The sequence below is a fragment of the Perna viridis genome, chromosome 7, assembly GCF_037379345.1.
Source record: "Perna viridis isolate PV_CMFRI_1.1 ecotype Kerala chromosome 7, ASM3737934v1, whole genome shotgun sequence".
NCBI classification, from domain to species: Eukaryota; Metazoa; Mollusca; class Bivalvia; order Mytilida; family Mytilidae; genus Perna; species Perna viridis.
The window spans coordinates 21,593,181-21,611,065 of record NC_142451.1 but is presented as its reverse complement, the minus strand read 5'-3'; the positions used below and the strand labels follow the sequence as shown (position 1 = coordinate 21,611,065).

The 17,885-nt window shown below is 31.2% G+C and overlaps 1 protein-coding gene across 3 annotated transcripts in view; it reads right to left on the bottom strand.

Moving 5' to 3' along the window:
* LOC148611779 (uncharacterized) overlaps positions 1 to 17,885 on the bottom strand; it is a 49,918-nt gene that overhangs the window by 30,682 nt on the left and 1,351 nt on the right. The window contains exons 2-9 of one of the 3 annotated variants that reach the window (XM_088592650.1): positions 16,370 to 16,529; positions 15,830 to 16,003; positions 12,477 to 12,581; positions 12,217 to 12,234; positions 11,197 to 11,367; positions 8,401 to 8,574; positions 7,989 to 8,159; positions 584 to 820 (exon numbers count right to left, since the gene is read on the bottom strand). In XM_088592650.1, the coding sequence (XP_088448776.1) occupies positions 584 to 820; positions 7,989 to 8,159; positions 8,401 to 8,574; positions 11,197 to 11,367; positions 12,217 to 12,234; positions 12,477 to 12,581; positions 15,830 to 16,003; positions 16,370 to 16,529 (1,210 nt within the window). The remainder of the gene's footprint in view (positions 1 to 583; positions 821 to 7,988; positions 8,160 to 8,400; positions 8,575 to 11,196; positions 11,368 to 12,216; positions 12,235 to 12,476; positions 12,582 to 15,829; positions 16,004 to 16,369; positions 16,530 to 17,885) is intronic. The other 2 variants (XM_088592651.1, XM_088592652.1) reach the window with 2 other exon arrangements.

Genomic DNA, 17,885 nt, shown 5'->3' with positions numbered 1-17,885 from the left:
CAGATGACCAAACGGACAAACCTCAACCTGCTAATTCACAAACACAAACTATAAAAATCTGATTTTCGTGAGCAGATTATAGAAAATCAGCATTTATTTAAGATCTATAAAAATACTAAGAAGAATAACAACAAAACAAAACAAAACAAAAATACAAATACAAATGATTCTATTGTCTTACGTTTCCAGAAAATACAACGCGTTCATGTCAAATATAGAAATATATATTTAAAAAATATCTTCTTAAATTATGTATATAGAAATTCATCATGAATGTGACTGAATATTATTCCTTCCAATATATGTACACTAATTAACTTCATATGCATATTATGTATCAATGTAAATTGTATTGAAGTAGTTCTCTGTGCCATAGTATTATGGTGTTTGTGTAATAAAATAGTTGAATTTAATTGTGAGGTGTCCTTTAACAACAGAAATAACATGTCTTCAACATGTTTTGGAGAATAAAAATATAAGTGTTGAGTATTGATCATTCATGATGAAAATTCGGTTTTGTATTTTTTTGTGTGAAACTGATCAAACATAAAATTCCTTTTTTTGTTACAACTTATGCACTTACTTTCAGTATATCTGCATTGTTTCTTCGAGTATGTAGAACCTGCCTTCTCTGTTGTTGTCGTTGGTTTATTGTAGACAAAACAGTACCCTTCATCATAATGTACAGATATACAGCCAGGGCCGTCAAGACAAAGCTGTTCACATGCCTCAAGATTTGGTAGGGATTTTGTATCACCTCGATCCCAATCAGCATCCATTCCTCCTTTGTCAGCCTCCCTTACCATTTCACAAGTTGTATCTAATAATAAAAGGTTATAAGTAGCTTAAGATATATATTTGATAGATTGGCCCGTTTTTTTCTTGAGAAATTACTATTTACCCGGATATTGTCATGTAACAATATTGTCAATTGACAATTGTTCAAATATTCTATTCTCAACCAGTCTGAAATTCAAAATCATGAAAAATAGTATATGGAAATACAAAAACAAACAAATAAACATCGCATTTTACGTAAAGACCATTTTTTCGACCTTTTGCAAACTGCAAAATAAATAGTTATAACCTTTGAAGGGAAATTACACATTAAAGGAGTTGTAACTCGTGAAACGTTTCTTACACATGTAGAGGTGTATAAGGCTATTGGGCAAGTCGTTGAACCCAACACCATCAAAGGTATTCAACGTATTTACACAATGTGGAGGATATATATATGGAGAATCCAGAAGGTAGAGCAGCGCTCTTACAAAAAGGTGTAATACCTAGGGGAAGTTAGGTTAGATTCAAAATGCACAATCTTCTGAACCCTAATACTGCAGGTCGTGTAATCAAGAAAGTTACAGTCAAAGGGGTCCCACTCAGTGCAGATGATGGTATTATTAAAAGAGTTATAGAACTGAAGGGATTAGATATTGTAACCTTCAACAGAGAATGCATCAGAGTTAAAGGAAAGCTAACCAACTGTGAAAATGGAGACAGAGTGATAATATGTAAACAATTTGAAGAGCCTCTGCCAAAGTTTATGAAATTTGGTAGATATAGTGGGCTAGTTTTACATCCAGGGCAACCTGATGACAGACAAAATATCATCTAATGTGGCAAATGTTTAGAGACAGGACATACCTTGAAGGACTGCCAAAATGACTAGAAACTGGAAATGTAAATCCTTTGATAGCTATGGGCACAGACAAATTGACTGTCTACAAAGGCGTGACCCTGAGATGTTCAGTGAGAACAAATGTGATGATGATGACAAAGGTGATGCAGTGAAAGTGAAGAAAATGAAAATGCTGATGTTTAAATTGAAAGTGAATATAAGGAGAAGACAAACAAGGGACAGAGTCAACAAAAGCAGAATATTAAGCACAAAGGTGTAGAAGCTGAAAATGATGATGTAGATAGTGACAATAAATCAGATAAAGGTAAGAAGACAAAAAAGAAACAGAGACAACAGAAACGGAACAATCAAAAAGGTAGTGAGTCGAAATCAAATTCTCAGTCTGCAAGACACAACTGCAGCGACAAAGAATATAGTTCTGATACAAACAAAAAGAGTGACAAATCTATTTCTTTTGATGCTTCACAGACAGGTATAAAACCTTCTGTTAACACTCCTGTAGGAGGACAAAGTAAAGGCCAGCAAAAAAAGAAAAGCAGGACACACTCCATTCTACTCCTGAAGACAGGAGGAGGGATAAAAAACCAAAATAAGGTCATAATTTGTATATACTTTTATATATACACTAAAAATAATAATAAATAAATAAATAAATAAATAAAATAACATAAAAAATAACTGAAAATAAGAGTAAATGATAATGGTATAAAAGAATTAAGAAAATGAATTTAATAGCTAAGTTCATTTTGATACACAGGCAAATGTGCCACACATGAGAATCATATGGTTTGCATTATGATTATCATATGAATCGAGCACCATATGATAATCACATGGTTCATATAACATATAACATATAATAATCGCATGGTTATCATATGATAATCACATGTTTTTCACAAACATATGATTATCATATGTTTTTAAGCCCATATTATCAGATGAGAATCATATGATAATCATATGACTACCACATGATAAAGATCATATGACTTTCATATGATTAGCATATGATTATCATATGAATCGAGCACCATATGATTATCATATGTGGCGCATTTGGCTGTGTATATGTGCTAAAGCAGGTAAGCATTATGCTATATCTTAATATGATAGAGGTAGTCTATGTATACTTGTCATCTGAAATAGTATATCATATCATTACATACATGTATATTGTAATGAATTATATGATGAATATAGATGTAGTACGATGGTTGAAATTATATCTATTAGATATTTCAAAATTAAGCGGAAAGTTCTTTTTCAAAATGGAAACAAAGGTTTTTTTGAAAAGAAAGAATTCATTTACGTATGTAGACCGGCATACTCGATTCATTACTAGTTCAATAACTAACGGGAAAATGCGAGCGCAATTCATAGAATATACTATTCCAATATTCGATCGGCATAGTAGAGCGAGTAGGTTCAATGGAAATCATCAATTTTGTTTTTATCATATACTTCGATTCATAGATAGTTCGATACGTAATAATATATATTGTCAACACATTTTTAGACAAATATACGTACAAGTACAAAATACGGCAATTTATTCAACATATATTACAACACGCACCAGTCAATTTTCTAACTATAGTTTTAAAAATTAATGTTTTACAGGAAATCTGGCACTAAGAAATTATTTAGTTACAAACCTTGTGAAATATTTATCATGATAAAACAGAATGTGTATTTATTTAACATTTGTAAAATGTATACATGTAACTGTTATGAAGTGTATATTTGTAGATATTGTATTATAAAAATCTACTTACCGAGCTGCAAGAAAAATGTATGAAAAAAATAGTAGAACATCTTCTAGAAAATCTTTCAAAGTAAAAAAAATCGGTCTCATGTTCATTTCTATCGAATTTGTTTACATGAAGGCGATGGAACCTTTTGAATCACAACATAGTAGAAAATTTCAGATTTATTCCTCTTGACAATACGAATATATATCCAACAATTTATGAATATCTTCAAATTTCGGTAGACTTCATGTATAAACAAACCACTGCGATCACATACGTACAAAAATCCCTTTTCGAACTATATATTATAATAAATTCAGCATTGTTACTTTTCAATTTAAACACGTGTTGCCTTTTGCCTACTTAGGCAAATTTAGGTCACGGATTAAAATATCGGTCGGCTTTGACCCTACTGTAAAGTACATATTTGTTTGTATTAGATTTTTTGTCATTACAGAAATAATTAGTATGCCATGTTGTGTTGAACAAACACATGTGCCATGTGTACGCTTAAATGTTATGTATTTTGTGAACGAAGATATGTTTATGAATGTATGTACGATTTTATTTGTAATTTATGTGCTGAATAATATATGGTATTTGTTCACTCATCGCGAATTTGAAACATATGATTTTACAATTAATTCCTTATGGGAGTACAGTCTTTGATAAACTTGATAACTTAAAACGTAGATGGGCCTTAAAATAAAGATAAAAGAAATAGGGTGTTTGAATGGATCAAATCACAAAAATGCACCGTCGTTTTTTTTTTTACAAGAAACGAATTCTAATGAACATATAGAAGAAGATGTCAGAAACAACACAAATTTTGATATATTTTGTAGTCACGGCTCAAGTGCTGGTAGGGGTGGCAATTCTTATACACAAAATATTGAACTATAAACTTATTGATAAATTTGAGGATAATGAAGGGAGAATAGTATTAGTAAATACTGAAATAGACAATATAATAACATTAATGTGCCTTTATGCGCCGTTTTAGATCTGCGCGAAATAGTTTTTTTTCAAAAAGCTCGATCGTATAATTAAGGAAGATGGAGTAGGAATCCCAATAATAGGGGGAGACTTTAATGATACACTGAAAACAATAGATAGGAAAAGCTCTAGTGCTAATTCTAAAAATACACAACCAGTAAACAGTTTAAGAAAATTAATGAAAAATTATAAACCAAAATATTTAATGAAAAGCAGCATCAATATACATTGCGCCTAAAAGATAAATCACAGCTAAGCAGGATAGATATGTTATTTACAAGAAATGATTGTATTCTCCTGATAGAATGCTGTAAAATAAAACCGGCTTTTATAAACTCAACTGATCATCTCAGTGTGTTTATGAAATTCAAATCAAATAATTCAAAATAAATAATTCAGTGCTAGAAGAAACAGAATATATAAATCTAATAGACAACCTTATTGTAAAATATTTTAATGATGATGATAATTTAGAAGACATGACATGAAGGTGGGAATTTTTTAAACTGGAAGTGAAAGAATGAACTATAGAATTTTGTAAGAAAAATGCAAAAGGAGACAGAGAAATATTGATCGAGCTAGAAAATGAACTTGATAAAGTTGTCAACCTAAACGAAATGCAAAAACACAACGATACTAACTTAGACAGGAAAATATAAAAACTGGAAACACGAATAGGAAATATTTACTAAAATAAAGCAAAAGGAGCACATATAAGATCGAAGGAAATTAGGAGAAAAAAATAACTCCTTTTTTTTCTGGGATTAGAAAAACAAAGAGAGGTTAAAAAATGTATAACTAAACTGAAAATAGACGATGACAATGTTATTATGGACAAAAAAAAAAATTTATTGAAGATCAAAGAATACTATAAGAAGTTATATGCCACTAAAAACCCAACAAAATTCTCAATAATAGGTATATACAGGAAACACCAATTGACCATCAGCTTAATAATGAACAAATGCGATTTATGATGATTTTATATGAGTCGAAGAATGTACCCTATCTGTTCTTGCTATGAAATAAAATAGATCTTAAGGGTTAGATGGAATATCACTGGAATTCTATAGAAAGTTTTGGGACAAACTTAAATACATACTTGTACAAATTTTAAATAAGGGTTATATGGAACAGAAACTGCCTTACTCGCAAAGAGTAAGTATTCTTTCTTTGATATTTAAAAAGGTGATCCGTTATCCTTGAATAATTATCGTCCAATTTCTTTACTAAATGTTTATCTTAAGATTCTTTCACAAGTTCTGGCACAACGACTTAAGAAAATATTACCAAAAATCATTAATGAAGATCAAAGAGGTTCTGTGAAAAATAGATTCATTGGAGTCAATCACAGACAAATTCAAGATATAATTGATTATGCAGAAACTTATAAAACTGAAGGTGCTACAGTATTTGTTGACTTTGCAAAAGGCTTTGATTCCCTCGAATAGAATTTTATTTTGACGACTCTTACACATTTTGGATTCAATGAAACTTTTATCAGATGGGTTAAAACTTTACACACGGAAGTTTAAACTTGTGCAATGAATAATGGATGGATTTCTAAAACATTTAAAACTCAAGGGGCATAAGACAGGGTTGTCCTCTATCTGCCCTTTTATTTGTTTTGTCAGTTGAAATAATAGCACAAAGACTAAGAGCAAACCGCAATATTAAAGGTTTTAATATAAAACTTGATAGCAGTACATATACTGTCAACATTTCTCAGTTAGCCGATGGTACTACTTTATTTTGTAATAATAATTGAGTTTTGTAAAACCGATGTAGAGTTAGCAATGAATGAAAAAGAAATATTTGGATCCTTTTCTGGGTTGATTTTTAATAGAAATAAAACAGAAGGACTTTGGGTCGAAAGGCTGAAAACAACAAGAGACAAAATCGGACGAATTTAATGGACAGATAAACCAATTAAAGCGCTTGGAATATAATTTGGCCACTGTAAAAATGAGTGCGAAAAATTAAACTGGGAAAGTAAAATTGATAAAATGAACAACTTATTAATATCATGGAAGAAAAGGAATCTCACCATACTTGATAAAATTCTTATAATCAAGACATTATTAATAAAATGTACCTATATTTACGTTCATTAGAAGTTCATTAACAATCCCGGACAAGTACTTGAAAGAAATAGAAAACAATTGCATTTGAGATGAAAAGCCAGATACGGTTAAAATAAATTTAATGATAAATTCGAAGAATAAAGGGGGTTAGGTATGATTGATATTAGAAGCTACTTTACTTCTTTAAAAGCATCATGGGTAAAACGATTGGTCACAGGAGAAATCTGTAATCGGGAGAAAATATTAATAAAACAGTTCAGCACTTTTGGAGAAAAAATGGTTGATATTTAAAACAAATAACCCAGACATCAAACTTAACAAGGGCTTTGAAACAATTTCTTTTTAATCCTGGTGTTTAGCAGGTGGGGAAAAAACAAATCAACCAAGATATTTCGCCGAAGTCAGAAAACAAATAATTTGGAATAACGAGAACATCAGGTTCAACAATAAAACTCTCGTTTTTGAACACTGAATTAAAAAGGGTATAATATACAAAAATGCATACAGAACATAAACAAATTAACAAATAAAATGATGTGCAATTCCACTGTATCCAAAAACAAGAAGGATCTATTGGTGTATATAATTGGTTTAAAATTTTGAACGCAGACACATATTTGCTTAACAAAAATTTATTTTCTTTTCTCTACAGGATAACAAGCTTAAAGTTTTTAGATGGAAAATGCTGCTGCAAATTTTTCCAACAAAACAAAATTTGTATAAATGGAAAATAACTAATAGCAACCTATGTAATTACTGTAGAAAATTGGAAGATTATGAGCACGTCTTTATGTCGTTCCCATTCCTTACAGCATTTTGGAAAAGAATATATGACATCCTTTCGATTCATAAATATAAAGTTGAAATGAAAATTGAGCTAAAGCATTTGGTATTTGGATATAAAATTTTTGATAAAGAGTACTTCTGGTTTAATTATTTTCTAACTATAATAAGTGTTTCTATATACAAATCATATTATGTATCAGAGCAACGAAAAAATACAACTGACACATTTCATTTTTTATGAAGGAATTTAATCAAAATATTAGCGTAAAATCTAATAATAAAAATGTGGTATTATTGTTAAAAAAACAAAATAAAAAAACAAAAAACAAAAAACAAAACAAAACAAAAAATAAATAAATAGAAAAGCAAAAACCAAAAAAGAATTTTGTACACTCTTAAGTGACTCTTAAGTGACAATAGAGAAGACGTTTTAGTAGTGATGACTATCCCTTACCATAGCCATTGATCCATTTGTTTACCTAATAACTAATGCCTGATTTACTTTTTTTACTTTGTATGCATTATTCGGTTATTTAATGTTCTTTGGTGTTGTGTGTCTGTTATCTATGTCTGGTCTTTGTCTATGGATTACGTTCTTTTGATTACCTCTCCAATTTTGGTTTCCATGATAACCTTTGTCATAAGGACCATTTAAGCAAACAAACAAAAAAAAGAAATAATATATTGTTAAGCTAAGGCTTCAGAAAATATTTAGTAAAATGTTCGTACTTAAACAATTTCCTAGATTACAGGTCTGATCTTCTGAATAATTTCCAGTGCAATTTTCTCCGCCAAATTGAGAATTTGGGTTGTCACATCTCCTGTTCCTACTACGTGTTCCGTCATCACAAGACACAGAACATGACGACCAGTCTGACCAATCCGACCAATTTCCATCAACTGAAATGAAGTCAAATAATTCACTTTTTAATTTATAACATTACATAAGAGCTTCTTATTCTAGTTCCAGTTTTTAATATAATTATTTTATTGTCAATGTTCAGACCAATTATAGAAATCCTCCTCTATCAGAAATTAAAAGAACTTTACCAAAAGCATAAGTATGGAAAAAGACACACATCTCTTTGTTTTATTCAAAGTTGCAACGAATTCCATGTTGCACAGCCTAAACGATCTGTACCTGAACAATATCCTTGGTTACAAGTCTCAACTTCTGTGTTTTCTCCAGTGCAGTTTTCTCCACCAAATTGGGGATTTGGGTTGTCACATCTCCTGTTCCTACTACGTGTTCCATTACCACCACAAGACACAGAACATGACGACCAGTCTGACCAATCCGACCAATTTCCATCAACTGAAATGGAGTCAAATAATTCACTTTTTAATTTATAACAATACATAGGAGCTTCTTATTCTAGTTTCAGTTTTTCCTCTTTTCACATAGGGACAAAAAACAGTCAAATAATTCACTTTCTATTTAGATGTTCCTACATGCATGACACTCTTTTGTTATCAATCTGCTGAACAATAGAAAAGCTATTGGGACATTTAAACTGAACATGTGCTATTTTTAAGAGTTGATGAATATGTAGCCACTCACCCATGAAAATTTACCTGTACAAGTGTAAGACTGTCAATACCCTCTATGTTTTACATCATATGGAATTTTCGCAGCTTATGAATATCACCCACAATGTGTTTAGGAGGAACTTTGTGCTTTTTTAATTGATGATTTGTTTTTGCTTAGTAATTGTATTTAACACATAACACAGAACATTTAATTACATTAAAAAAAATAATAAATACAAAGTAACAAAAGTAAATGTTACATGATTAAAAGGTATTACAGTGACTTTCCTACTACCATGATACCCTTTTGTTAACAATCTGCTGAACAATTCAAAGAATTGACAAAGCTATTGGGACATTTAAACTGACCAGTGGCTATTGAAAGAGTTGATGAATACTCACCTATGAATCTTTTCATAGCTAGCTCTTGGTTATTTAAATCTAAAGCAGCTACCTGGGCTATTTTTTTTTTCATTGGTGAGGGATGTTCAAATTTAATAAATGATATGTGATTAAGAATAGTATACTAAAGTATTTATTTTATCTTAACTACATTACACAGAAGTCTTATATATTATTATAAAAATGAGACCCAAATAATATATATTCCCTCCTTCCTAAAACTGGAATAGGCCTATCAACGTGCCCTTTTAATGATGGAAAGTATGTGATTCATACTATAGTTAAGGAACAAGTGTTATACAAAATGCAAAATGTTTGAGGTTCACATGAATTACAATTTTTGAAATAGTGCAATCAGTTTATGTTATTCAATTTTGAGTATGAGTAGGCTTTAAAGTGAATTAATTGCTTTACTAGTTGTGAAGGATTTCCATTGGAATTATGATGTTCCAGATTAACTGCACTGGTTTTCATAGTTTGGGATTAAGTATCATGTTACTAATAATGTTCATTTGTGTTGTAGTTTGGGATTTAATGCGTTGAGTTTGATTGAAATTATAATTTGGGATTATAAATGCAATGATTTTCAATGAAATTTAAGATTTGGAATCAGTGTTATTTACATTGAAACTTCTTTGGATTAAGTGCAGTTCATTGAATTTATAGCTTTGGATTTAAATGTTGTTTTCTTTGAAACTTTTATGGATTATTCAAGTGCAATGATTTTCATTCAAATGTAGTAGTTTTGGATTTAGTGCATTTCTAAAGTGCAATGATTTTCATTCAAATGTAATAGTTTGGGATTTAGTGCATTTTTAAAGGGCAATAATTTTCATTACCATAAAATGTAGTTTGGAATCTAGTGCAATGGTTCTTTTCAAATTAAAGATTTGGATTAATTGCTTTTTTCATTGGAAGTACAGCTTGGGATTATGTGCAATGATATACATGTAACTGGAATTATCTGAAGAATATTTCTAAGTTTTATTTTCATTGCAGTTAGTGTTGTTCTGGATTAAGTGCTATGAGTTACAGCTCTGATTTGAGTGTTTTATGTGAAAAATGATTTATTGGAATTATATTTTGGCTGAAGTGCATTAAATTTCAAACTATATATACATTTGGTACACGTATATTTTAAATAATATGAAAAAAAATGTGCAAGAAATTTATAAGAATTCAAACTGCATTGTATTGTTAAAGTAGATATTTTGAAGGAGTATATTTCAATGCATATATTTAAAAACCAGTATTCAATGGATTCAGCTTTGAGATGGGACAATGCAAATAAATAGTAGCATAACATTGTAACTTCAAGTTATTATTCATTCCATGAAAGTGTTACTGTTTCATTTTAATTTGCCAGTTCATATTTGCTATCCACTTGGGGACCTGTTGGTTTATTTTTTGTTCTTAGAAAAATATAAACAATATTCACAACCAATAGTTTTCCACATTAGTACTTTTCTTGTTTTACCAAGTATAAGAAATACAATGAATATGTTTCTATCAATTGCTAAATGCAATAACAAAACAACAAAAATACCAATTATGTAACAAAACGCAATAAATTCCCTCAAAACACATTGTTAATAATATTCACAATCCGATAAAATTCCATATGATGTGAGACATTCCGAGTATTGGCTCCTTACACCTGGTAAGGTAAATTTTCATGGATGAGTGACTACCTATTCATTAACTCTTACAATAGCAACTGGTCAGTTTAAATGTCCTAATAGCTTTGTCAATCATTTGCATTGCTTAGCAGATTGGTAACAAAAGAGTGTCATGGTTGTAGGAAAGCCACTGTAATTTATAACAATCCATAGGAGCTTCTTATTTTAGATTCAATTTTTCCTTTTTTCCCCACACAGGGCCAAAAAAACGTCAATAACAACCACCCCCATAAACAATAAAAAAATAAACGAGAACAGCGCTTATCATTTTACTTTAACCAATGATAACAATTCATATACTGACAGACTTGAAGATTGAGTAATACCTGAACAATTCCTTTCGTAACATGCTTCAACGTCTGTATTTTCTCCAATGCAGATTGCTCCACCAGGCTGAGGTCTTGGGTTGTCACATGATCTGCTTCGAATACGTGTTCCATCACCACAAGATACTGAACATGACGACCAGTTTGACCAATACGACCAACCTCCATCGACTGAAACATAAACGCATTTTTCTATTTTTATTATTATTGTTAGGTCAGCATATATCTACAATATATGCATGAACGCAAAAGTAAAATTTAAAACTATAATGATGGAGGTTTCAAGTTACCAAACGCAGGTACAAAAGAAAGGATATACTGCTGAAAAAATCAATTAGATCCGCTATTGAAAAATCATATAAAATATTTGTCATATACGTGCTTGGAAAGAGATTACAATCACATAAATAAAAAGTCTTGAGCAAGTGTTATAATTTAATAGTATGGCTTATAAAATACAAGAACACTAAAGCTTGATGAGTAAAATTAACGTAGGGTTTTGAATTGAAATTTATATTGCCATGACTTAAAGATAACAAAAACATCCAACCAGGATAATTGAAATATTTTATAGTAGGTATCCCAAAAATGATTAAGAATGAAAATCATTAGGATTGATTTTATCCCAATCTATTTGTTTTTTTTTTAAGGGAGCAATGATTTATCGCAAAAATAAAGGTAGATTTACTACTTTGCAACGGGACGACAACACACAACCATAACATAATAGACAAATTAGCTTTTAATGGAAACTATCACCAAAAGTAGTTAATATACAACTGAAACAAAAAGCTTCAACTCAATTGCAACATAGTCGGCCTCATCATGAGGATATCCAAACAACAAGAAAGGAGAGTTGCAGGGTTAGAAGAAAGTTTGGTTGTCAAATGTATTGGAACAAATTTTGATTTTTACATATATTGAACAATTAATATGTCCAAAAAAAAGACAGACGGGTGGTAATTCTTAAACTGACTTATTTCCGTCGAAGTGGAGTCGAGCCATTTTATATTTACTTACTAGTAGGTTCTGTATTACCTGCAAGTAGATGATAATTTCAATAAGAAATCGTTCAAAATCAGCCTGAAGTAATTGTAATGCGCTTGTAGTAAAATTCAGGATGACAAAGAAGATGAATCATACATGCAGTTAAACTACAATGTGAAATACAAAATGCATTTAAGACTTATATGCCGACCCCAAATTAACAAAAGGAATCTTCACAAATGCTCATTATGGCATATTGCGTTTCTCAATTGTTAATTGTTATGGCAACTTACAATTTAGCTCATCTGATGTATCATTACAGTCTTGTGTACCGTCGCACCTGTAAGTTATTAGAATGCATTCACCATTCAGACATTGGAATTCTTCAGCACGACAACCTAATTTTGGCATAAAAATAAACGGTTAGTTGATTCATTCCTCTGCTTGGCAACGCTATAACAAAATCATGGATGATTTATACATTGTCATCCAACAGTATCTATCCACGGTGAGGGTACTGTGTATGTAATGATAAACCCCTCTCTAGTAATCTGAAGTGGCGACTTCTTGTATATAGTCTAATACGCTACATTTTCAAAGTATATTGATAAGTAAGTTTTTAAACAAATTTTCATGAAATCATATGAGTTTACTGTTGCTTTGGTAATTTTGATACAACGTCTCAGAATATGACGACTCTATTCGCTACACTGCTCCATCGGATCAAATGGATACAGGGAAGATATGTAAACGTATAGAAAGGTCTGAAAAATTCCCAACGATGTTAGAACTGTTAAATTTGCGATGCAAATTTTTGGTCGTTTACTGTGCGGGACTCAAACTCGTACCGCTGTGATACCTATGGCAACACCGCCTGCACAAAGTCCAGCGTCCTAGACCACTCGACCAGCTAGGCTATAAAATATAGCTTTCGTTGGCTGGGTCATTCCTCCTCGTAGGATTAATTTAGGCTGTAACTTAGTACACGATGTATATATATATATCAGCCATTTTGTTTTATTCTTACAAAAATCTTATATTTTACGAATTTTTCTTTATTACACTAGCTATTTAAATCTAATGAATTACTCATACACTGTTAACTTGATTCAGACTATTTGATCATATTTTAAAGGAAATCATAACATGCATGTGTATCAAGTTTCATTATAATAAGAATCAACTTCATAGTTTCGACACAACATGCCAAACATAAACAGACACACTTCAGATTATTGTTAAGAAAAAACTCCGACCCGGCTTATTTATAATTTACGTTAAAGCTAGTTCTAATATTTAACACAATCTATATAACATCTCAACTTCAGTTAAAATTAACTTGATAAAAAATTGAAAGATACTCCTTAAAATACGTGTATAATACACCATATTTAACATAATTGATATAATTTGTATTCTTGTATTTATGTGTAAAAATATCACACAAAGTTTCCTTTTGTTCTCTAAATAAGAACAATTTGTTTTTTTATACTAATACTGTTGTTTGGCTAATACATAGTTAACTTTTAGATCTGACATTAATCATAATTTAATTATTAACATTCAAGGTTTAACAAATTCGAGAGCTCTAAAATATTTCTTGTTTCTAGCGGTGCTAGATTTTGATTTTGTGTCCTAATTCGTTTTTTTTTGTGTTATTGTGAGTACATTTTACATACAATGTATTGTTTGATTAAGATCTTCCTCTTTATTTTTGTCCTCACGCAGTTATAAGTGAAAACTTTTTATTATATGCACGTACAGCATAACGCCATTTGGAATAATAAAATAAGTAGAATTTGCATGTACGACAGTGTCGGTGAAACTGCTCGTGGACCAACGAGTGCACTATAAAGTTATGTAAAGTTTCATCCATTTTGTAAAACTTGAAATTAAAAATTGAAATTTGAAAATATATTTATCTAATGTAGTTTAGCATTTTAGCATAGACAGATATGAAACTTGTGATGGTAAACAAGTGTAATTTAAATAAAGAATATACCCTTAATGTTTTAGGCCCCTGCTGTATTCTGTTATTTTTCCAACATGAACTGACCAATTTTCAAATTGCCTTCTTGGAAGGAGTAATAAAAGGAACCAAGGGTATAGCAGTAATCAAAAGAATGTAATCCAGGGACAATGACCAGACATGAAAAACAGGCATACACAACAAACAACATAAAGTAATTAAAATCATACATACAAAGTAACAAAAGCAAATGAGCAACTGAGCATGGACCAGATGCACCGGTAGGTAAAAGTCCCCTGCTTTTCTAGAAACACCAACCGATTTGCTTTTAAAAAGTCAAATCTGGGGTAGACATACGCGGAAAGGAAAACTATGACCCGTTGAATAAATCAGTTTCCATGGTGCATATGGATACACCATAACGATCCACCAGTTCATGATGACGACCATAAAACTTCTTTAGTGACAATCTTGTAGCAACATAACCCTGTTCCAGAAGCCTATTTGTTAGAGTTCTAGCGCGATACAAAACGTCTGTGTAGTTTTGACAAGCTCTGGAATAACTAAAATCGTTTAACTAGATCATTAGATCTCAGTTTTCGCTATATATATGACGTATTATCGTTAAACGATCCTATTATCGGGGATTTATATATCACATCTTCCCAAAAGAACTTGAAATAAATGATACTATAGACACTGTGAAGCCAGCCTCACATCTTGACCTACAATTTGAGATTAATTGCCAAGTAAAAATATTGACCAGACAATTCGACAAACGTGATGACTTTTCATTCCGTATTGTCAATTTTCCTTTCATCTTTGGCAACATCCCTTCATCACCTGTGTATGGCGTTTTCATATATCAACTAATACGTCATGCCAGAGCTTGGCGTACCTACCCAGACTTTTTCTATCGCGCTAGAATACTTACAATCAGGCTTTTAGAAAAGGGTTATGTTGCTACAAGATTGAAATCATCACTACAGTACTTTTATGGTCGTCATCATGAATTCGTATATCGTTACGGTGTATCCATCTGCATCATTAAAACTGATCTGTTCAATTTGTCAAAGCTTTCCTTTCCTCTTTCGTCTTCCCTTGACTTGAGGTTTTAAGAGCAACTCTTTCTAGAAATCCAGATGACGCTTATGCTACCGTGGTACCTCGTCAATGCTCCCAATTTTAGTGGAGTCCGAGTTGCTCATTAACTCTTGTTCCTTTGTGTATGTATCATTTTAGTTATCTGTCGTGTGTGTCTGTTTTCCATGTCCGGTTTTAGCCCCTGGAATACATTCTTTTTATTTCCGCTAGAATCTTGGTTCCCTTGATTACTCTTTACACGAAATTAAGAAACTTGCATTACAAGAATATGAATCGGAAGAGGTGTTCCTCTTCTCCTCCGTGCATGCTTTCCTCGTGTAATTTTACAGTATTACCAAAGGTCCCTGTGGATAATCACCAGTTCAGAAGTTGGACATGTATAAATTACGTTTAAGACGATGAAGAAGACGTTTGAATACCATAGCCATTGATCTAGGTGAGCACAAAATCTAGTATCCATTTGTAGACCTTATTTTAAGGACCATTTCAACAAAAACAAAGACAAAAAGAAACAATACATTGTTAAGGTAAGGTTTCAGAATAAATCTAATAAAAGATTTTAAAATATCGTACCTGAACAATTTCCTTGGTAACAAGTTTCAACTTCTGTGTTTTCTCCAGTGCAGTTTTCTCCACCAAATTGAGGATTTGGGTTGTCACATCTCCTGTTCCTACTACGTGTTCCATTACCACCACAAGACACAGAGCATGACGACCACTCAGACCAATTAGACCAATTTCCATCAACTGAAAGTCATACATATACATTTTATTTTCAAATATTCAAACTTTCGTTTAGGTTTCGTTCTGCAGCTATACAAAAATACAGTTATAGAAATAATTAATGAGTATACGTGAACGGATCATTAAACCTTCAAAAAGCATTTGCATTTACTTTTATTTTGCTTCAATCGGAAAAAACGTTTCAATAAAAAGGACCTTAAAACATTCATCTGTTAACATTTTTGGACAAGTTGTTAGAGAGCTAATTTCAGTATTATCTTCAATTGTTGTGTTTTGATGTTGAAGCTGTAGTTCTCGTCGCTCGTTGAATATATATATTTATTACGATTGTGTATTCAGTTAATATATTCTACTGCAATCTCACTATACCAGTTACATGTGCTGTAGTTGTTTCAGTCGTTGAATCAGTTGATGCGGTAGTTGAATTGTGTACACATGGACATCGAAATATCAAAATAACAAGTAATGTCTTCAAAGGGAGTGTCCAAGTCATTTTAATTTTGACTAAATTCCGACATGTATTTGTTTCCTGCAAAACAGAAAGGACACTTTTTTTTATTGGTATTTAAGTATTAAATTGAGCTTTATACATCTGTTCTTTAAACTCCTTTCATTCATGGAAAACCAAGAGGTTACGAATTTTGAAATTAGTGGCAAATCTTTTGATGCTTGCAGTTTCTCTGCTTATTAGTCAGAACAAAATTTAGTGATTAAAATATATTCAAGATAGTTTTAGAATCTATTCAGAGAGGCAAGCTGTTTTCTGTATGCTTCGAAATTTGCTTTTTTTAAGGATTATAATTCTCAGTTTATTGTCATTATGATATTTTGAGATTTATCTTCTTCCCTTGTAGATTTGCTAAAAACAGTAAACGTGATAAAAATTAGTGGTATCCTCCCAGAGACTGGGCAGAGTAGTTTATATTTAACTTGCATTCATCTAAATGTGACCCTTTTAATAAAGGAATCGCAATAACAATATATGAAAACTTTATTTTTTATCCAGTTGATACAATGGCGAAGTACATTGAATCAAGAAGAAAATATGCTGCCAAACCCAATTTTACCCTTGTTTGTTGAAGATAAACATGTAAGTTTCCGCTAAGTAGAAACACTTTCATTAGTCTAATAGGAAATACATTAAAACGATTTGGATATGATGACAGTAAATTAAGTAGTAATTCCTATCGAATAGGTAGCTATATCAGCTGCAAGTAGTGGAGTACAAGACCATGTGATGTAAATTCTTGGCAGGTTGTCTTCGGATTGTTTTATTAGATACATCAATTGTTTATTGTATACCATGTAATATTGTGTTAAACTTCGTGTAGAGATTATCAACATTCAGATTAAATAGCAATAGGAAGTAAGATTGTCCCAAGACATGACATGACCTCCCACTTCTGCACCATTCATATATATTCTGATGAGGCTAGTCACATATCATTATCTCTATAAATCATTCAACAGCAGCATTTAAGAACACAACATTTTATGAAATGTGATATTGAACATGATATAACACAAACTCGTGAAACAGAGGTACTTCCTGACAGAGGGCATATTTCAAGGTCAAATTCTAGCTATAGGTGAAAATGTATAAACTTTGTATATGATATCAAAGTAACTTATCTATTATTTTCTGTTTTGCTCTAGGTTCTATTATTTGAAAGCTAATTGTTGAAATGACTTTAATATCAGAAATATAATCAATGTTATTGAAAGCGCCCATGTATTATGGCTTATATGAAGAGTATGTTTGTGGTTTTTTTTTTTTACTCTAGAACTACATTTGTACGTATATTTATGATTAAAGTGTTTTCATAAATTTAAACATTTTAATATTATATCATTCTAGTATTGATCGAAATATGATCAAACCTCT